We start from the raw sequence: 22,751 nt of genomic DNA on the forward strand, positions 1-22,751 counted from the left end.
ATTGTTTCTATGACGATGGAAGCCCCCCCCCCATCCACTGCTGCCAAATATTTTTCATGGCCTTATAAAACAATGTGCGAAGCAGTTTTTACAGGTTTATATCACAGCACAACTGTACGACTATAATAAGTGACTTCTGGTAATGCTATTAATAATATGCCCTACTTATCTGAAACACATGCTCAGGTATGTGTGCGTGCGTGTGTTGTGTGTGTGTGTGTGTCAATGCTCGTGGAGAGAATGTATACATGCCCGGCCTCGCCGAGGTGCCAATGTGTCAGGCCTATATTTGAAACAGTCCACCAGCTGCACGGGGTCCCGAGAAACGCGTTCCTAAGTGTTTAGCTGCACTTCAGATCTGTTGCCATGGCGGCGGAGCTGATGATGTCAAAGCCAAGGGTTTTTGGAATTAAAAAAAAAAAAAAAACACACACCCTTTCTTTCAACGGAAATCACAGTTGGAGCGAGATGGAAAATATTGTTCAGTGAGCCAGACTCGATTATGCATCACCGAAAGCAGAACAGGGCTCTGGCCTCGCGCACAGAATATGCAAACGGCGCGCGCGCAAACACACACACACACACACATAAATACACAGATATGTGGGTTAAGTGGATGACACAAAATATGTGTGAGGGGAAAGAGGAGGCAAAACACTTGGAAGGAATATTTCTCCTGGCAAATTCTGATCCGCTGAGGCGTCCAACGGATATTTGGGAGCGTGTACACGGTAAATGTACTGCGTTTTACTGGGAGCCTTTCTGCTACGCCCATTCCTCACTATCACAGCAACCCTTACACACACCCATACACACACACATGCTCACACCCCCTTTTCAGGAAGACGCTCATCTTGCAGCCTTCGTTGTGATATCGCAACGCGTTTGAGAACAATTTCATGTTGTCATCCGTCGGCCCGGAGCCAGTTGAGCTCCGCGGGAGGATGAATACTCAGAGAACTGCGTCAAGTAGTATTATATAGAGAGTGTGTGTAATTTAAATCTAATTTAAATAAGTTCAGCATGTTCAAAAGTCCAGTGTCAAAAATGCAGTGGGGTTAGACTGCAAAGTGCTTTTGAAGGACTAAAAAGGTGTGGATATTTGGAAGATTCACCACCTGAGCCCCGGCCACGGCTCCAAATAAAGATAATTGCTAACAGCGCTATCATCCCGTTCCAAAATAGCCGCTCGTCCCCTCTGAGCTCATACGTGAAGTCATGGGACTGTTTGACCCCACTCACACACACACACAAACCATTTAATCAGACCCTCGGTGGCTCTGACACAAGCCGGAGTCACATCCACTCTCTAATTTTCCTCCGGATCTCGAGCCGGTCGGACAGGACCATATTGATCCGATCGGGTTGGGGTGGTGGGGGGGATTAATTGGTCGCAGCAGCGGTCGGATGTAATGAAGAGCAGAGGCTCGACAATGGAAGTGATGGCAAGATTAAGGAAAAAAAAAGAAAAACAGATGTGGAAGAATAAGAGAAAGTTAGGATATGAACATGGAGCTGATGCCGACTAGAGCCGCCTTACTTGACTTGACGAAGTGATGCAGGTTGCTAAAACGGCTTTCATAAATCACTCTTGTCATTTGTTTTTGACCACACACACACACACACACACACACACACACACACACACACACACACACACACACACACACTCTGCCTGGAGGCCACCCGGTTTGGACTTGTGACTTCAGTGTCCCAACTTGACAATTGAGTCTGGGAAGAGTCACTTAATCTCATTGATGATAATGCAAATTTAAACGCACAGGTTGCATGAAAGATTAAAAAAAAAAAAAAAAAAAAAAAAAAAAAGGGGTTGCACTGGGGGGACATTTATTTATCCTTAAATCCAGCCAAATTTCTTGGCGAGAGGCGGGGCTTAACCCTCACCGCTGACCTGTCAATCACAGGGCCACATATAGAGACACCCAACCGTTCCCACCTGTTTACGCCTCCACATCTGGGGTCTTAAATTAACCGTGCGTGCGCGTGTGTGTGTGTGTGTGTGTGTCAGGCGAGGGGGGGGGATGCAAAATTCTGCATTGGAAAATCCTTGCTCCGATCCTGGAACTGGAATTGATCCAGCACTTTTTTTTTTTTTTTTTTTTGGTGCACTGCATCAGACACTGATGTTTTCAACTATCTCTTTAAATCAAGCCCCGACCCCAAAGTGCCAACAAGAGTCCCGTCCAGGATTAGAGCTTTGAACCATCAAGTGCCCCCAACAGCTGTGAATCGCCCCCCCAAACCAGACGCCCTGGATTACTCCCATCAGTCAGTGCTCATTCTGCTACGCATGTTGGGGGGGGGGGGTTGGGGGGGGTGCTTTGGAGTGGTTATAAATACGGCGGGTGCTTGACGGGGGGGTCGCTGGTGCTGGGGCCAGATTTGTCCCCGCTGCCGAATCCCCGAGGCTTCAAGAGCATCAGCTAAACCAACAAGTCGCTAATTCCGGCCCGCCGGGGTCGCTTTATTAAAGGTCTCATTTCAGCCAGGAGATGCTTTTTTGCAGCCTGACCGCTTTCCTGCGTTTTCGTGTGACTCACAGCCAGGAATACGAAAACCTTCTAACACACACACACACACACACACACACACACACGGGAGAGGACGACATCATCCGCTCACATCTGATCTACGCTGTAATTACATAGAAATACATGTGCATCACACATTGAGCTGCAGGGCTGTGTGGTTTTAAGTATAATTAGCGCCATAGCACCGTTCAGACGTCAGTTGTCCCTGTCCTCCCCCCCGCTCGTCCCCTCAGCCGGGGGGCCCGAGATGCCCGGTGTTCGGCGACGCAGGTGCAGAGGGGCGGTCCCGGTCCGTCTTCCCATTTCTTTGAGAGAAACGGGATTTCCTGGATCTTTAGTAGCGCAAATACCACGATTTTGTTTGTTTACGTCTACGAGTGCGCGAGGAAACTTCTCAGTATCTTACATCACGCCGGAACTGGACCTTTTCTTCTCCTCTTCCTCTGGTTTTTACCTTTGAAACGATTATATGTTCGTTGATCCGCCTGTCTCGTGCTAACCTCGTGTAAGAAAGGTAGCCGAGGGGACGTTTGTTTGGACAAGTCATACTCGCAACAACCAATAAGAATAGACGATTGGGGCGGGGGGGACTCATTTGAAGTTTTTGTTTCTGTTCTTTTATTAAAGTAAATATCCATTCCGGGTCATTCGGTTCACCGCGGTTTGATAACTGGCTGCGATTGATATTTGAGACCCTGCTGGATCTCAGAGTAGGGCTGAGGGTTTGGGGGGGGGTCAGTTCGAGCAGATTCCCTCCGGTTGCCAGGTTGGACTCTGGAAAGAAGTATCTCAGATAAAGGAAATGCCGATGCAGTTCTCTCTTGAATCCGTCGATCGACCTCCTCGAGACGCAGATGTTAAAACAACAAACCCGGACGAAACCGGAATACCATTTGTTGATAAACCCTGCTTAAACCCTGTTGTTCCTTCACAATTTCTCCAACTGGGATTAAATATAAATCAGAATTCACCCAAAAATAGGTCCTCATATGGGGACAAACTCTTTATATTCATTGCTATGATATCACTGCTGCTCTACTGAAGAGAATCTCTTGCATCACGACTGGTAGACCCTACATGGACATGTACTGATTTGCAGGGCTGTATCATATCCTATTATATTCTACTTATTTTCAAAATTTCTACTCCTTATCAGATTACAGGTGAAAATTACATTCAAAGGCCAGCCTATGTGTTTCATTTCCTGCTCTCTGAGTATCTCATCGTATCCTGGTTTATCTTTTTTCAGTGGGTAAAAACAATTATTTATACACTAAGGTGACATGTTTAAGGCATTTAGAACTCAAAGTCACAAAGTATCTTGTTTTTCATGTACTACTTGCTACAAAATGATCATGATATTTGCAGATGACATTGTGATCTCTAGCGAGGTTTGACCTGGGAAGGAGAGGAGTGAAGGTCAGCTCCTAACCTTCACAGGCTACCGGTTAGCTGCAGAAAGACAGAATATATGAATGTATGTATGTAATAATATAATAGATAAAGAAGGTGGAGGATTTTAAGTACCTTGGATCAACAGTTCATGACAATGGAGAGTGTGGAAGACGAGGATGAATGGGATCTAGAACGAAGCAGTCAGAGGGAAGTTAGATGTTTTGGAAGGTCTGGAGAAGCCAGACTGCCAACTCGGTCATTTCCAAAGAGAGGGGAGTGAATATTTTGGTAAAAGGATGCTTTGGTTGGAGCTGCCAGGCAGGAGGTCCAGAAGAAGACCAAAGAGGAGATCGTTGGATGTAGTGAAAGAGGACATGAAATGAGTTTGTTTGAGAGAAGAGAATGCAGAGAATAGGGTGAGATGGAGAAGGTAGACTCGCTGTGGCGACCGACTCCTGAGGGGAACAACGGAAAGGGGACTAACGACAAAATGCACTTTTGTAGGGTTTGTTTGACCTCTTTGATCAAATACACAGCCTTTATCGAACACCAACTCAAAACTGTTTTTTGAGTTTAACGTGATTTTATTTTCATTCGGCTGCTTCTCTTCTGCTACTGCTTCTCAACTGACTTTGACTCCGTTAGTTTTTTTTATTTCTTCTTCTTTTCCTTTGGGTTTTTCCCTTCATGAGTCGCCACAGCGAATCAACCGTCTCCATCTAACTATTCTCCTCTATCACACCTTCATATCTTCTCTCAACGCATCCATAAATCTCCTCTTTGGTCTTCCCCTAGACCTCTTGCCTGGCATCTCCATCTATTAGTATTTTTATTCATCCTTTTTGTTTATTTTGCATATCCTTGTTGAATCTTCAATAGCTTTTTAAAGGTGGAGATAAGTGTCAGGGACGGGGTCAGAGCGCCGTTGGACCCGGGGGTTAGTGTAAATAAAGGGGTGTGAAGCTTAATAGACCCTGTTTGGTTCCTATCAGCCTTTTCCCCCACAAGTTTGACGCTGAAAGGGTGAAGACAAGCACTCTTTAAGCTTTTCTTCTCCTCTATTGTTCCCCGGGTTAATAATCTCAGAGGGGGCGATTAGAAAAGTCTGGATTTCCTTAAATCAGATGGGTAAACTCGAACACAGCGGATGACTCACAAGCTCCTCCTCCCATCCATCCGTCCCATCCCATCTCCATCTCCTCCCCTCCCCTCAAACTTTTAGTCACGGGTGTGGGAACTCCCTGCCTCACGGATCGTGTTTAGGTGCGCGGAGGAGGCGTGTGTCCGCGCAGAGCCAGGAGCCCGCAGCGCGGAGTGGAGCCCGGCGGAGCGTTCACGGAACCGAGGAGCCACCGGCGCCCGTTTGGACTCACCGGCATGCAGAGTTAAAAGCGGCTCCTTTTTAATTCCTCCCAATTTTTTTTTTTAAAGGCTCGATTTGTGGATTTTGAGGAAAAGAAAAGTTTGTCTCAGGTTTAAAGAAAAGAAAAGAAAAAAAACGTTATTTGACAGTTAAGAAATGGGTTTGGAGCGGTTTGGCGCAAGGACGCCCTGGACGGCGGCGCTTCAGGGACCCTCGGTCATCTGGACTCTCGGTCTGCTGCTCGCACAGTCGCTGCCCGTGTACGAGGCGTTCAACCTGAACGTGGAGAACCCGACCGTTTACAGCGGCGCCGAAGGGAGCCACTTCGGATACGCGCTGGATTTCTATCTGGCCGATTCCGCCAGGTGAGTCCACCTTTGACGCGTAAAGTTCATTGTCTCACGAAAAAGAAAGAACAAGAAGAAGAAGGAGGAGGAGGAAGGAGAGAAAGACTCTCTGGTTTCTGCTTCTCCTTTTTCTTCTTCTTCTTCGGTGGTCTTTTTTATTTTGTCAAAACCCAAGTCGTCTGAAGATTCTGCAGAGTCAGCTTGCGATGGTTCAAAAAGAAAAAGAAAAAAAAAAAAAAAGAAGCGGGGAAGAAAAGCCTGTCGTTGATTTCGCCTCTGACGGAATCCTCGCCGGGATTTCCGCGCACGACGCGCGTACCCGCCGCCGCACGTCAGTGTGTTCAGTGGAATTCTTCTCTTGACTCCTCATTGTGTCTCCTTGATGCCAAAGAAAGACGCCCCCCGCCCCCCAACACGCGTTTAGAATCCCTCAAATGTCGTTGTCATTGAATTATGACCTTGCGCCCCCCTGACGCCCCCCTTCCCCCTAAATTGCCATGGATTGGAAAATCCTATTAACTGCAATGCTTTTATTTCAATCACTTTCACCAGTATGTGTGTGAATGGGGGGGGGGGGGGGGGGGGGGGTCGTGATCCTTGTCACACAGCATGCCACATTCTTCCAGTGCAGCCTCTGACACCCGCCGTGCACGGAAACTCATGCATGGCGTGCCTGCAATAAGGGGGGGGGGTTTGGTGCTGGGATAGTGCAGGACATCCTGATTGTCTGCAATTTTTGTTGTTGCTGATGCACGGATAGAAGATGATGAAGAAGAAGTAGCGAGGTGGGCGTCGATCTGGCCAGCGGACAGTGGCTCCTGTGGATTGTGAGCCGGACTCGGACCCGGAACCTGTCACTGTAATAATCATCATCCTCAAACCCGATCGGGGTTCCCTGAATGTTCGACCAGCCGGCATGCTGGGATTTTTAACTGCGTGGGGAGTGTGTGTGTGTGTGTGTGTGTGTGTGTGGGAGGGGGGGGCAGCTCTTGTTTCCCCCATCCCTCCTCTGCTCAGACAGGAGGAGAGCCCCCCCCCCCCCCCCCCATCCTCCTCGCCGTGTCCTCCAGAGCACTCCCTCTGTGATTTAGGATGTGAAAGTTGTATGCTCGCGTGGACCCACTTCCCTCTGAACACAACCTTACTTATACACACACGCACACACACACACCTCATGGCCTCATATGCTGATGTCATTCCACACAGAGCTTTTTTAATTCACCCCCCCCCCCCCACACACACACACACACACACACACCGTCTAGCCGCCCTCCCCTGTCATCTCTCCTCACCTCATTAGGCACGAGACAGCGGCGACGTCATCTTATTGATGACTTCAACTTCCATGTGGCTAGAAGAGGCGGCCGCTGGATGGATGAACACGTCCGTGGATTTTTCATGACCGGCTTTGGGGGGGCAGGACTGTGAATTACACCATAAAGATTCTGCAAAAGTGAACCTCGCTCTGCCTTTTGGGGCTTCGCATCGCCGCCGCCCCTTGAGGCCGTGAGGCGAGGGGGAGGGCGCGCTGGAATCCCGGACGGGAGGTCAGCTGGGGGTTGCGGCGGGGGAGTTTCTCCGCTCTGATCTGACGGCCTCCAACTATCGCCGCTCTTGACAAAGTGCCGGATCCGAGAAGACGGCGGCGGGAGACGCATCTCCCTGTCCGGCTCCAGACACAAAGCCGATGCTTTCTCTTGCTTCGGCGCGGCAATTTTGACAGCGAGTTAATATACGCCGGTCCGCCGGTGGCTTTCGGCCCGCCGCTATAAAACAGGGGTTTGGACTCTGGCAGGGGAGAACGCCTGAGGATACACTCCGACAGTGACGGCACTTGTCAGAAACGCACAGGAAGGGTGAGACAATACGGTTCGCCATTCTGTGTGTGCGTGTTTAGTGCCTGAGTCAAGAAGGGCAGGGCAGTTCATCGGTACACTTGGAAAATCATCTCGTTGTGAAGCTATGCGGTGGAGCGTTTTGTGAAATCCGCCTTTTTTTTTTGGACGGTCGTTTTACCCGTTCGGTTGTTTCAGCCGTTCTTAGTGTCCTCACACGGCTTCCTCCGCCCTCCTCTACATCATCGGGCATCCAGAGCCATCCCTTTCTCCTGAATCGCTCGACCCGATTCACCAACTCCTCCTCGACCGCGAGCCGATGGGCGGGAAGAAGGGAGCTCGGCGCGTTTAGATAGTGGGTGGGGAGGTCAGAGGTCACGGGGGGGGGTTGTAAAACAAGTACGAAAGTGGAGTGTTTGTGAAGAGGCCTCGCCGTCCGCCAATGAGAACAATGTGATTTTAAAGACCTCAGATTGACTCTTTGGCAAACTGTGTCTTTTTTTTTTCTAAACTTTTTATGAGCTCAGATGAGAGTCATCTGAGTCCCAGCCCTCGTGCGTCCTCGGGCCATGTGTCCGTGACGTGCGCCTGCCCGGGGACGACCCCGGCCAACAGTTGCGCTAATATTGATGCTGAACCGGGGTGGGGGGGCCAGTTTTCACCCTCCGAAACGGGCCGTGATCGCTCCAGCGTCCGCTGTTATTGTTTCTACGGTTGTCCTTTTTTAGGGATGCGGTGACGCAGACCCAGTCCTGCCGTTTAAAGCCTGGCTGATAGCCTCCCCTGATAGAGCAGGTTCTCCTTTTCTTTGTTTTTCTTGCTCATTAATTTCCACCTTCGAGCCAGAAATCATTGTTTTAAGGTATTTCAGACGGTTATCATTCCATCTCTGAGCCCCGATTGGTTTATATTCACTCAATAGTCCCGCTATAATAGTTCCAGAAGGGTCAGATAAGCAGCGGTCGCATCAGTTGATGGTAAATCTGAACCAAGTTCTGTGATTTGAAGAGCAAGACTTGTGTCAGAACGGCAACTTGTTTTCTTGGTAAAATCATGATCGGTTCTTGAACCTAGTTTTTGGGTCAGCGTCTTTGGAATCATCGCGTTTCCTTTTCAGTCGCAGCTTTCAAACGGTTCCACGTGCGGACGGCAACAATCTCGTGCACTGTTGGAAAACCGGTAATTCTGTAGTGCGCGTGCAAGGCCAATAGTTGGTGCCGAGTTCTCGATGAACTCCAATTTGTGGAGAGACACTTCCTGTTTCAGTGCAATAAAAATCATGGGTACGACACTGAGTGTAAATATCAACAACGGAGACCAATCGAGTATTTGCATGGACCGACAATGAGGTGGAGCTGTTACTTGGAGAGACCCCGAACTACAAGGAGGCTAAATCTCGAGAGCATGTAGCCATGGCAGTGGAAGTACTCTCGAGTACTCTGGATTCGCCGTTATTGCTAAAGTCGACCTCCCCATGCGTATCGATTGACTGCAACCTTAGCGTGTGAGAGGTATTGACAATTCCAAAACTCTGCACTCTCCAGCTCCTTTTTCCAAATTGTTCAGCATTCTCGTTTTTGGCGGACGCAACTTGCGTAAGCGCAGCCTCGGTGTCTTAGAAATTCGCCGGCAATGCTAAGATGCTAACCCCTGCTAGCTCTTAGCCGATCGAATTTCCATTCATATATTTCTGTCTGAAAAGATGGCGTCTCTTCTTGATGTTTCTTTCTTCAGTTGTTCAGTTCAAAATTCATGCACTTTGATGAAATTTACTCTAAAAGATGCTTCCCCAATAAAAATTGAACACTTTTCGTACGAATTGGACGAGCTCAGTGTCGGAGTTGCTGGAGTGAAACTTGTATATTGTAGCTTCTCCAACCAGGTTCGTATCGTGGCAAGTAAACAATGGGGCTCTTTGTGCGACAGGAGACATTGTTTACTGTTTCCCACCGCAGAGGAGTTCTCTCTTAACGCGCTGGCATTCAGGGGGGGATAGAATTTTTTTTTAATTTTCTGCATTGTCCGACCCAGAGCGCACCTCCGGTAGGTGTGGCCCGGCGGCGTCTTACGCCGTGAAGGTCGATCAGGATTCAGGAATCCTGGCTCGCGGCCCCGTCTCGACTTAGGTTTTACTGCTCTGTAGGAAAAAAAAAAAAAAGGGGGGCTTTATATAGCAAGCCTGTGTTTCTGTTTCACCTGAGGGGGAGGGGGGCTTGTGAATGGTGTCGATGTGTTTAAGGGGCCCGCGAGGACCCTGCTGTCACGTCTGCTGCGTCAGCTCGGGAATGCCCCCGGGACGTCATGTCTGCTTCGGATGCGAGCCGAGCCGCCGGTCAGAGTCGACCTGACTCATACTTAAGATTAAATCTCCCGCCCCCCCCCCTGCGAGCAGACCTGTTTTGTTTTAACCCTCCACCCCGGGTCACGAAAATGACTCACATCTCTGGTAACTTGACAACAGCTATTCTTTCTAATTGCAGTCGGCGGATGAATCCGTTGAACCGCAGTCAAACGAGCGAAATGTAAATTCGCTCATACTTGAGATGGAAATGTGAGACTATCTCTCGTCATTGCTGTCTATGAATATCAGTGTGTGTGTGGTTGGTTAGGGTGGTGTGTTTCAACAGCTGCTCCAAACCCCCTTCCCCAACCCCCTACCCCATGTTTAATACAACGGCCTCTCTATCCTGAGGTGAGAGGACCGGACCCCCCGACGTGGGCATTGTGGCGAGGTGCGAACCGCCGGCAGTTAAAAGTCCTTAAACAAGGATTGGGGCTGTGAAAGTAGCGGGTGTGTTCTGGGGGTCGGGGGTTGGGGGAGGGATCGTTTGGATGCTTTTCCAAGCGGGGCGCTTCGAATTTCCCGCCGGCCACTTGCCGTCGGACCTTCTTTTTGGTCGTTTGTCCAAAAACAGCTGCCGTTCTTTTTTTTTTTTTTCATTTCAACCGGAGACCAGCGATGCTGTATGGTTCAGAGACCCGTTAGCACGGAGGAAAAGACAGGAAGTAGCCGGAGGGAACAGAGATGGAGATGTCGAGGTTCTCTTTGGGAGCGACAAAGACGGATAGGATCGGGAACGACTCCGTCAGAAGGGACGGACCATGTTAGATGTTTCAGAGATAAGGTCAGGAAGCCACGCTGAGAGGGTTCGGTCACGCACAGAGGAGGCATAGTGAATATATTTGGAGAGAATTCGAGAGTTCGAACGGCCGGGCAGGAGGCCAAGAGAAGATTTATGGATGTAGTGAAAGAGGACATGAAGTTAGTTGGTGTGAGAGGAGAGGATACAGAGAATTGTGTAAGATTGTGAAGGTTGATTCACTGTGGTGATCCCTGAAGGGAGCAGCCGAAAGGAAAGGAGGAAGGTTTTATCAGCTGTTAGCAGACGTCCACAAATCTGTTCCAATCACCATATATTGGGCCAAAGTGAAACCTCTTCCGAGCAATTGCTGTTTTCAGTTCCAAGAACTTTTCGGCTCCAGTTCTCCTCTCGGGCCCATAGAAAAGAAAAACGTTTTTGAGAACAGGACTTCGCAGCAAAAAGTATCTGGTTTCTGGAGTTTTACCAATCAGCGCCTACATCATGAGTTCCTGTGGAACTGTAAAAAAAGACTCGGAATAGGAGCTAAAATGGGTCGGAGGAGTTGAGGAGTTGCTCCGCGCCAAGAAAGGGCCCGGTTCCTGAAAAGGCTCTAGGAGCTGCGAAAAGTTCCTTCAGTGAGGAAGTGGCTGAAATCTAACAGTATCTGATTGGTTCCTGGCACCTGCGGTCGCCAGCTGGATGCAGATGTTGGCCGGTCAGTGAAGTCGGATCCAATCTGGGCAAAATGGAGGCAAGTTTTAGTCTTTAAATTCACCTTTAACGCGTCCCTGCAGGTCAAACCCTAGCAGAAACCCAGTCTGTCCGCCTCAAAACCCCCGTTTCTCTGACTGAACCGCTACCCATACCCTCCCATACCAAGCATCTTTACTCCCGAATATCACCGTCACCTCCTAAGATCCTCCCGACCCCCAAGAATCCCTCCGGAAATCTCGCGCAGCCCCGGCCTCGACCTCGAAAACAACCGGGTCCGATCGCGTTGTCTATGCTTGTGTCGAAACAAAAAAAAAAAAAGAAAAGAGACGGGTAAACAAAGCATGAGGCCGTCACATGGTTAGGTTGTGGTTGTCCAACCTCTTTCCTGCATCAGCTGATTCATGTTAAACCTCGATTGACATCCAGGGTTGGAGGTGGAAACGCTCTTTGCGACCGTAAACAAAGAGCCGAGCCACTTGTGATCCGCAGTCCACCTGTTTCCCAGCGGTCCGAACCAGCCGGGGGAGTCGAGAGGAAGCCGTTCAGAATCGGACCCTCAACGGATCGGGGTTTGGAGCTGCCGACCTCGGCTCCGTCACGCTATTAGGACACCGTCGCGGAAGATCGACGTCCAGATTGTTCGCCTGCGACTTCCTGTTCAACCGTTTTTTACCCTTTTTCTTAAAAAAAAAAAAGGGAAACGTGGCTCCAGCACAGTGGAGGCTCTGTAGTCAGCACACGCCATCCCAGCAGGCACTGCTAGTCTCATCATCTCCCAGCTCCTGCAGCAGCACAAAGGATGTGTGTGTGCGTGCATGTGTGTGTGTGTGTGTGTGTGTGTGTGTGTGCATGGTCACAATCACACACACACACATATGGCAGCTGTAAGGACTCAAACGGCTCCCGTCTGGCCTCAGACGGCAGGACGGCACCGGCTCCTTGAGGTCTAGAAGATGACACACACACACACACACGACCTGCGCTCCTCGTTCCTGAAATCGGTAGAAGCCGAACGTAATGGATATCCGTCGGTGTCATGTGATGTCATACGGTCGCACACCTCATTTGGCGATGGCGTGCGCCGCACCTCCGCCTCCTCTTCAGGCCAGATGTAGTTTCATTCTGGCCCTGGTGGTTCTTCAGATGGCCACGTTTTTTTTTTTTCTTCATCTCCCGAGCAGCTGGGTTTCCGCACGAGGGTTGAAAAGCTCCGCTGTGAGATCAGATGGAGTTCCTCCGGCGTTATCGCTGAAGCCGTCCGGCGTTGAAGCCGCGTTGATAGCTTTCCGCGGGACTCCTCCGCATGTTGCCTCCTTTCTGCGCCGATGCGATCCTTCTTTCTGGCCGGAGGCATTCAAGATGGTAAACTTCAGTCGCCATAGCAACATGGGAAACGCAAAGCCCTCGCCCCCCCCCCCCCCCCCCCCCCCCCAGCGGAGGTTTCCCGTCAGGTGACTGCGGTGCGACGTGGAATGTCGTCCCCGTGGCTGCGGGCGGCCTAATGAGCGCCGAACTCCCGAGGGCGCTTTTTAAACACGGGTGTAATTGTCGTCGGTGCGGCGTGAAGGCCATTAGCGGCGGCTTGGGGGCGTCTGGTGAGGCCGGCAGCGCCAGACGCGGTGAAGACGTTAATTCTTTTCATCTGCCCTCGCATTCGTCGGCATTCATTTGCAGTTTATCCGAAAGCCACACCGGGCCTGAACGCCACCATCGCGATCGCGACGGTGGCGTGCGAACTGATGAACATCTGAATCTCCCGAATCCGTCTCGATTCTGATTTTACCTCCCGGAACTGTGTGTCGGAGAATTATGTAAGGTAGTGAAACCGACAGTGGGACATACATACGGTCCCAAACATCTATTATTACATTATATTGAGATGACTGTTGAAATGAAGAGGAAGAGATGAAACAAAGAGTCGTATCCAAAACAGGTTACAAGTTCAACGCGATCAAGAAACAGATTGGGATGCATTTTAAGTCATACCACAGTTATTACATTGTTGCATCGACGCTGTGGCTTTTTCTCATCTCTCAAAATTCCCCCTGAGGGCAACTGTTAAAGCCCACAGGTTGAGACACCCCTCCGTGCACATTAACCCCGTCCCCCGTGACATTTACTACAAAGGAATTTGCAATGCAGCCGGCTGCAGATAGTAGCTTCATTAAATGCTAATGATACACAAGCTCTACCTTTTAGCTTTTGGGGAACCGATAAGGTTTTTGCATGTGTGTGTGTGTGTGTGTGTGTGTGGGTCAGTGGGTGGGCGGGTAACCAGCGGTTAGAGACTCCACTGATCCGCGGCAGATAAAGACCCATTAAACGCTAAGTCCTCATTTACGGCCCTTCCAGATCGCTATCAGTTTTTCGGCTTTTCAAAACGATCGTCTGCCCATCTTGCGTGAATGACTGCAGGCCAGTGAGAACTCGCCCGCTGATTTTACCCCCCCGGCCAGCCATCCTGCTTGGTCATTTCCCGTATTTTATGTCATTTATTTAAATGATCTATTTATTTTTCTGCTTTTGTTTTTCTTTTTGAAAAGCCGCAACTGTTGATGTTAGCTGTTTTCAATCTGATTTTCTAATTTTATTCTTTGATTCATTTATCCAATCATTCATTTATTATCTGTAACATTCAAAGTTATTGGGATTTTATTTCATTTTACTTTATTTTGTTAATTCATCCATTCATTATCTGTACCACTTATCCTGCACTCAGGGTTGTGACGTTATTTCTATCTCTATTTCTATTTCTATTTCTATTTCTATTTCTATTTTATTTTTTTCCATTTTATTTTTATTTATTTATTTATTTATTTATTTATTTATTTATTTATTTATTTTTGATTTTGTAACATTTTATTTTATCAATTCATTATTTTCACCACTCATCCTGCACCTGCAGTCCTGGGGTTATATTTAAATTAATTTAATTTAATTAATTCATCCATTCATTATCTATACCACTTATCCTGCATTCAGGGTCATGGGGTTGATTTTTTATTTTATTCATTTTTATTTTGTTTAATTCATTCATTATTTATTCCACTTGCCCCGCACCTACAGTCATGGGGTTACTTTTTATTTCATTGCGCTTAATTTTATCTTATTTTACTTTGTTTCATGCATTTTATTTTATTCTATCTATCATTCTTTCTAATCAAACCCTGGAAACCCCCGACGTGTTAACAGGAGACGCAGCCAATGAGAAAGTGTTGCGAAATGGGATATTTATTGGGTGTTGGTGTATTTGTGTGAGCTGAACGTTGGCCTCAAGTGTTCGTAAGAGCCGAGAATAGAAAAACGGATGCTTTTTTTCTTCTTATCATCTTCATCATGTATCTGTGCAGGAGATAAAATCAGGAGCGCTGATTATAGAGGCAGAATATAGAAAGAAAATCATGTGTAAATGACATTTAAACTAAGTTTTATTTCAGTTGGTGAATATTGACCTCATTTTGGAAAAGTTTCAATTCAGCTATGTGTACGGTAGCAGCTCTTTGATTGTTTAATTCGCATCAATTCATGTTTTACCAACACCAATACGGTGCCTTCTTGCTGTTTTCAGCGAGTCGCCTACTTCCTCCTCGGGCCCTCACTTCCTCTTCATCTGAACGCAGAGCAAAAGACAAACATGCCGGTTTATAGAGAATGATCTTCATCCAGACCTGCTCCAATGCTAATTTTTTTTTTTTTGTTTACTCTTTGTTGCACCTTTTTTTAGCCACTTTGTCACTTTTATTGTTTTTATTTTCATTGTTTCTTCTAAATCTGTATTTTGTGCATATATATATATATATATATATACATATATATGTATATATTTATGCCTGTATAGTTTTCTATACAGGCATAAAGTTGAATAAGGTGCCTTAAATACAATTTATTATTATTATTATCATTCAATTTGGTATAAATGAAAATATATGGAATATAAATATAGTTTAAAGAAAACAAAGGTTTTATTTTTTTATTTCTTATTTTATTTCAATTGTCCAGCTATAACAGTTTTTGTATTTTACATTGATTGAATTTTAAGTCTATTAAATTATTTTAATTCTTTATTCTTAATTAAATTAAGTCAAATTTAATGTATTAACAATTCCAATTATCTTTTGCAACATTGCATTGTAAAGCATCTTTGAGTCTCCTGAAAAGTGCTATAGAAATCTGATTTTTAGAATTTATGATTGTTGTCCTTTGTAATGTTTTTTTTATTATTATCATTTTTTTTTTTATTTGATTTTGATGCCACCATTGGGGTTTCTCCCTGGAAAACATCCCATAACTATATTTTCTCATCTGAGGTAAACGGTTCAGTGGAATTGTCCAACCTTGATTACAAGACCTTGTTATCGCGCCGCACCTCCCTTGACTTCACGCTCCGGGTCCTGCTGACGGAGCAGGGATGCTAAGTTTAACCGAGATGTAAACCTTCACGCGTCGCTGGGAGACGAGAGGCAGGAAAGGGCGTGCACTTCCTGTGCCCCCCCCCACGTGCGCCTCCTTCACCCGCATCAGTCGGCACGGCGTCTGCGATACTTGTCTGTTAAAGTGGGTCGAGATGAGGTCATGGCTAAAAGCCCTCCTCCCCTCCCTCGCTTTAAACACGAACCCAATGAAACTCCAGCGTTCTGACGTGACCCATCACGGGGGGTGGGGGGGGTGAGGGGGTCAGGGGGTGGGGGGTCTCAGAAGTCGGGGTCACCTGTGAATCCCCCTTTCCTGCGCTTGCCGTTGCAGCTGTTGAAACATGATTCCCCTTAGCTTTAGCCTGCAGCCACCTCTTCCTGTCAAGTGTCCCCTTCACGAGTTTTGTTGCGCGTCCTCGAACATCACATGCACACATGCCCCCCCCCCCGCCACCACCACCAAACACACACACACACACACACACACACACAGTTGCAAGGGGATTATGTAAACCATTACTGCAACCTGTTAAAATGTTTTACCCCTGAGTCACGTTGTGGCTCGCCGGGCAGAGGGGAATTAAAAAAGCGTGTGACCGCGTGACGTCGAAGTCGGGTCGGAAATTTCAACTTCCAAGTTCGAACTGACCGAGCGTCTGGTGGCGTTTCCTCCGCAGCGCCAGCGTGGTGATCGGCGCCCCCAAGGCCCACACCCTGCAGGCCAACGTGGAAGAAGGAGGGGCCGTCTTCTACTGCCCCTGGAGCCCGGACCAGACCGCCTGCCACCCCATCCCCTTCGACACGGAAGGTGAGTCCTTCCGACTCGCGTTGACACGTCCGTTCCTGTTTAGCATCTACCCGTCAGCGCGTGGAAAGGATAATGTGCTCGACGACAATCTTCCCCCCCTTGGGTCACGTTTGCGTTTAGGCAGATAAGAGAGGAGTCAACAAACAGGACGGACAAAGACGCGTGTTTGTTAAACAGGCGAAACGGACACCGCAGGTCGTGACAGGGCAAAGATAAAGGGGTGTGGGGGTTCTTGGGGAGGGGCTCAGGTTGCGGTACAGTCGGGTGAAGCCGGCCTCCTGCAGGAAGTCCCATCCGGTCACGCAGCGTCCGTCAGCATGGAGAGGAAAGGGTTAATGGCCGACTCGCGACTGATGGATGAACTTAGAAACGGATGATTGACGTATATGCATGTTTTGGGAGGTTTTGGTTCAATTCTCTTCCTGCACGTGGACGGACGTAAGGTGAGCGAACGCCACGCAGGTGGACGCCGTTCGCGGCTCGGACGAGACGATTTTGAAGGGTTTTATTTCCTGTTTGGCATCGAGGTATCACAAGCTCGGCCGACAACGTTCTCCCTCGGACTCGGAGCACAAAATGATTTGCACGTCCTCGGCGCTGCTTGGCCGAGGGCCCGGGCGGATGATGTCATGCGCGAGCCCCCGGTGAAGGTCAGGTGAAGGAGACCCTTCATAATTTTAAAAAGAGGCTTTTGAAGGAATTCTGTCCGAGCGCCAGGGGGGCCGATCCCGACATTGAGGTCGTAGCCGGGGGTTGTCGTACAGCGCAGGGAACACTCGATACGCGGACATCTGCGGCGTGTGTGTGTGTGTGTGTGTGTGTGTGTGCCAGACAGCTGCTGCACGGATGACATTGACTGTTGCAAATCATTTACCGCGGCTGTGACGGTGTTTTCTTTGCCAGCGGCGATAATTGGGGCTAAAAGCGCGCAGAAGAGCAGCGAGGCGCCGCCGCCAGCCAATACGCCAGAGGATTCTCCTCCGGCCCGCCGTTCAGAGCGCCGTCGTGCATTTCACCCTCCAGCTTAGGATTGATTGCTCCGGGAACGAAGTGGTGTCAGAGGTCTCCCTGCCTCTCGGTGAATCGGAGCTCCGACCCGAAGGCCGCAGACCCTCTTAATTAGCCGAACTAATTGGGTCAAAGTTGCCAGGCCCCCCTCGCCCCCTCCCCCTCCCCCTCCATGCACTTCCTCTTCCACCGAGATAAGAACCCGTCTGGTCGTGAGGGAGGGTGGGATCCGGCCGAACGCAGGATGGGAGGGATGAGAGAGGGAGGAAAAGAGGGAGAAACCGGAGCCCCCCGTTTTTTTTTCTCCACCCCCCATCCTGTTGTCAGCGCTCCCTCGGGGACGCCCCATGTGTTGAGTGAATTCGCCCATTTGTCTCCCCGGCGCCGCCGACACACTCAGAAACACACTCTCAGCAGCGAGAGGCTTTGCAGAGGCCCGGCGGATGGTGACGCGCGCGGCCGCTGCTCTGGCCAATGATAGCGCTTCTTGCTCAGAGAACCGAAATGAGCTGAAAATGAATGCAAAGCGCAGGAAGTGGCGCCTGAGTGCCAAATTAAAGGTTGTTAAGGTGAGATTCTCATGGCGAGGTGATTGGTGCAGGAAGGTGACTGCCTGTGGAAATTTGGGGAGGTATTTTCGCGCCGGAACAAGTGCCGAGGCAGAAAGTTCCTCAATTGAAAATAAATGAAATCGGTAAAAAAAAGGGAAATACGCCGATCGCTATCTTTCTGGTACTTAAATGCACGTTTCCTGTGCCGATCGAAACGTTTTTTCGGTGAAATACCCGTGTGGTCGCAGCAAGCGGTTGCCCCGAAACCGCGGCCGTGGCGGTCAACCACTGACCGGCATTTGTTTAGATTTGTTTCGTGTTTTCTTTTCGTTTTTTTTTTTTAATACCGTGGTTGACATCATCATTTCTAGAGCTTTGTATGGTACGTTTGGTAAATACTTTTGGTTTCGGCTTCAAAGAGGAAGTTGAAAATAAATTTGTCGTATTGTTTTTCCTGCCCTCTTGAAAATATACTGCCAGTTAAACCAGTTAAGCTAGTTAGTGTCTTTATAACATAGTTATTACATTGTTATGCTATCAAAAGGTTAGCTATGGATAAAAACGGCGAATCTTCTGAAAGGTCACATCTGTCTTATTTTTTACTTGATTGTGCAGCAGGCACACACATAACACACCCTCGTGCACACACGGAGGTGCACGTGTGGCCGGACCGCAGCGAAAAAAAAGGTGGGATTTTAAAACACGCAAATGTCACTGAGAAAATATACACGTGCGACCGCATCGCAGCTGTTTCGCCGAGTTCCCCCTCTGATTGCCAGATAATTGATCGTGTTCCGATTGTTTCCGATGAATTATACAGGGACTCTTTTGGCCGTTAAACCCGGTCGCCTTGGCAACTTGAGTGAAACATACACAGCCCCGCACGGCGGCCCGACCACGACTCAGCCTTCGCCTTATCCAAACAGCGAACCATCAGTTGTGCAAATATTAAGAAGGTGTTCGCTCGAGAACAAAACACTCAGCTGAGGCGGATTAGTTGAAGTAACATGCGTTTGAAGCCGGGGCCTGTCCATCACACACACACACACACACACACACACACACACACATGCCAACTCCTGGAAAAGGCGGGTGCCGGTGGCGATTTTGCAGAAACGCGCTAGGGGTTGTTATAAAACTATAATTTCTCAGCTTCCAGTCTTTGGGCTAAGGGGTGCTGGAGAGCGGAGGCCCTGTCTCCACGGCGTCTCCACGGCGACACCGGCCATGACCTCAGTCCCCAAAAGATGCTGCGTTGCACTTTTTGCAATCTGACCATCTGAGGAAGGGAAATGAGGCGCAGGGTGGAGTTTTTTCCTCCGCATTGCGGTCGCTCTCGAAGCTCCCAGGCGCCGTCTCTCGCGTCCGTTTTTTCCGTAACGTTTCCTGCGCCGGTGTGACATCTGGCTTTCAACGAACCATCTGTCGTGTCACAAGATAAGGCCGAACCGTGGACTTCCCAGCGGCCAGGTGGGGTAAAACCGCCCCAAAAGGTCAGAGAGGTCAAGCCAGGTCAGGTGGGGCCAAACCATCGATGAATGAATGCTCGATTTGAGCGTGTGTGTGTGTGTTTGTTAGTGTGTGTTTGCGTGAAATCCTTGTTGTATATCACAGAACATCAGCCGCCAAAATACACAACTTCTACAGTTATTTCAGAGATGTGTTCGTTACGAAAGGCTGCATTCAGATCCGATCCAAAAAATCATGTTTCGGGATGATTCGGGTTGAGTTCCTCAGATGATTAAGAAACATGGTAAAGTTCACGCTAGTGGGAAGAGGGGGTTCACCTGATGTAACTAGATACCAAACCTCCTCCCAGCCGAACCCAAAACAACCAGCTGTCGGCGCCGTCAGCGCAGGAAGTTTAGCTTTAAAAAAAAAAAGGCCCCGGGGTCCAGAACATTGTGGGCTGAAGAGATGAAAGGTGTCATTTATGCTCAGGTGGAGCAACCCTGGAACCAACACACACACCGTTCACTCTCTCATCATACATCATATCGAGACATAAAATTTGTATTTACACATTGTATGTACAGTCTAGAGATTCACGCTCTTTTATATAATTTTAGAACAATTTAAGTGTCATAGACCGCGTGAGGAAATAAATGTCAATAAATGAAAAGCGAGTTGCAGAAGTAACAGTATTGTTGCACGACATTGTTTTAAAATACACTGTCGTGCGTCTTTCTCTCTGAACGGGTTTGCGTTTAAGCTTTTTCTCACTTCTACCGAACTCATAGAACTCGAACTGGAAATTACAGGTGACCTCCGAACTAGACCGACCCCCGTTGTTAAATAGTTTTTTCCCGATGCTTTATTAAATTTCCCCCCCCAATAACACGACCCGGTTGACGCCGGGTTCGATTTAAACACCCAACGGCGTGGATAAGCAAATGTTCACGGTATGAAAACAGTCGGTTTCCATACCGCGGCGCGCGGTGGCGACCCCGCCGGGAGACGACGGCTACGGAGGGAGTGTTTGTTTTCATATCCCTCACTGTGTGTGTGTGTGTGTGTGTTTTTCTTTTCCAAGGGGATCGCAATGCCTCGCTCAACGACACTCTCCAAAAGATTGACTCCAAGTCCCACCAGTGGTTCGGGGCCACCGTCCGTTCCCATGGTGACACCATCCTGGTAAGTCGACCCGGAGTCGAGTTGAACCGCATGGCTGTCAGATGCTTTCTCCTCACAGTAACGTCTCACTTTGACACTCGGCCCGGCCTATCTTCTAAAAACAAGCCTTCTGGTGATGTTGGAGTGGGGCTGCGACCTTTGTTGACCTTTTAGCGGGGGGTTGTTGATGTGGCTTTTTCCCCCAAAATTAAAAAAAACATGACAAACACGTCTCCTCCGGACACCAGGCTTGTGCCCCGCTGTACTCGTGGCGGACGAAGAAGGACATCCCGCGTTCCGATGTGACGGGAACCTGCTACCTCTCCTTCAACAACTTCACCAAATTTGTGGAGTACGCTCCCTGCCGCACAGGTGACAACCATCCTCCACACACACACACACACACACCTGGATGTTCCCACCTGTTGAACAACTCCTCTTCTACTTCCTGTTTAGAAATAAGCGATGAGGGAGGCCAGGGTTACTGCCAGGGAGGATTCAGTGCCGACTTCACCACGGTAACCGCTACGTTCCTCCGTTAGCGTAGCATCCGGACCCGGTCTTCGCTTTGGCTAAATCCCGGCTTCTTGTCTTTCAGGACGGCAAAGTGGTTCTGGGTGGACCCGGAAGCTATTTCTGGCAAGGTGGGCGGGAAAACCCAAAGCGAGCGATCTTCTTCAAGTTATTTTTTTTTTAAACTTAATTGCGTTTTTGTCGGGGCGTTCTGTGTAGGTCAAGTGATCGCCGCGGCGAAGGAGAACATCATCAAAACATACTACCCGGGATTTTTCATGCAGTCAGTATCCGGTCAGATCCAGACCAAGCAGGTCCAGTTGGTGCAACACGACGACAGCTACCAAGGTACGACGGCCACGTCGGCGCACGAACGCTAAACGCCATTGAATCACCCGTTTTAGAGCCGGCGCTCCTGTCGTCCGCAGGTTACTCCATTGCTGTCGGAGAGTTCAGCGGCGACGGCGTGGAAGGTGAGTCCAAGCGAGCCGAGGCGTGTCATTCGACCTCAATGAGGCGAAAGATGTTACGGTCACGACGAAAATAAACTTTGGAGGTGGAAATTAGGATTTGGATTCTCGCTGTAGTTTTGTCCCAGCAAACCTCAAACCCCCGGTTTTCTCCGTGCGCCCCCAGATTTCGTGGCCGGCGTCCCGAAAGGCATCATGCTGTACGGCTCGGTAAGAAAAACCCCAGCCCTCCCCTCCCGTTTGGCTCTTATTTCGTTGCTCTGAAAATGAAACGTCTGGACTCTGGAATTGGACTGGAGTGGAAAAAAAAAAAAAGGAAAAAAGAGCAACCTAAGTGATTTTGTCGCAGTCGGGTTCGTTTCTGCAGCGAATTCCGCAGCTTTTATGAGACCGCGTGAGGAAAGACGCTCACCATATGGGGCTGCTGCGTTGCAGGTGTCCATTCTGAACGGCACGGATCTGAAGACCATGATTAACTACACCGGCGAGCAGGTGAGCCACACGGGGGGGAGGGGGGGTTCTTTCCCTTCCAAACAAACAGAAACTTTAATCTGTTAAAATCAGAGCGAGCAAAAAAAAATCCTTCTTGTAATGTTCAAGGCTTTTGGTCTCTTTGGTGGTTCGCTCAATTATCGTGGGGAGGGGAAGGGGTGTAATTTGGGCGAATGGCTCCGGGTGGAAAGGAAAGCGTGTTTAGACAGCCGTGATTGTTTCAGCTGGATAAATTAAAAAAAAATGGATTTGCATACACGGTGTAGCCGGAGCTCAGGACGGAGAGGGGGAGGGGAAGGACGCGAAGCTGGAAGGAACCGAGGCGATCCGGGCCGATGGGAGCGCCGCACCTGTAAAACCCATCAGGCCTCGCTTTTCGCCCTTTTTTGGAGCGGCAGGCATTTTACAGTAGCGCGTCTGTTTTCTATTACCTGGGAAACGGTCTCGGGCCGTGTTCGAGGACGAGCTGGCGACGAGAGATCCGCTGAACATGAAACGATGTGTCCACAGATGGGATCCTACTTTGGCTACTCCGTGGCGACGACCGATGTCAACGGTGACGGGTGAGTCCCGCTCCTTCCATCAACGTTCCTTC

The 22,751-nt window shown here is 49.0% G+C and overlaps 1 protein-coding gene across 1 annotated transcript in view; it reads left to right on the plus strand.

Moving 5' to 3' along the window:
• The first annotated feature begins 5,200 nt into the window (after positions 1-5,200).
• Positions 5,201-22,751, plus strand: part of itga5 (integrin, alpha 5 (fibronectin receptor, alpha polypeptide)) — a 36,003-nt gene continuing 18,452 nt past the window's right edge. Inside the window, exons 1-11 of the mRNA XM_086159821.1 lie at positions 5,201-5,675; positions 16,379-16,509; positions 20,602-20,702; positions 20,930-21,053; positions 21,138-21,199; positions 21,280-21,325; positions 21,414-21,542; positions 21,623-21,667; positions 21,831-21,874; positions 22,100-22,156; positions 22,667-22,719. Coding sequence (XP_086015947.1) covers positions 5,467-5,675; positions 16,379-16,509; positions 20,602-20,702; positions 20,930-21,053; positions 21,138-21,199; positions 21,280-21,325; positions 21,414-21,542; positions 21,623-21,667; positions 21,831-21,874; positions 22,100-22,156; positions 22,667-22,719 — 1,001 coding nt within the window. The 5' untranslated portion in view covers positions 5,201-5,466. The remainder of the gene's footprint in view (positions 5,676-16,378; positions 16,510-20,601; positions 20,703-20,929; positions 21,054-21,137; positions 21,200-21,279; positions 21,326-21,413; positions 21,543-21,622; positions 21,668-21,830; positions 21,875-22,099; positions 22,157-22,666; positions 22,720-22,751) is intronic.

Source organism: Fistularia commersonii, chromosome 14 (assembly GCF_037954325.1).
Source record: "Fistularia commersonii isolate RoL2024-O1a breed Wild chromosome 14, RoL_Fcom_v1.0, whole genome shotgun sequence".
NCBI classification, from domain to species: Eukaryota; Metazoa; Chordata; class Actinopteri; order Syngnathiformes; family Fistulariidae; genus Fistularia; species Fistularia commersonii.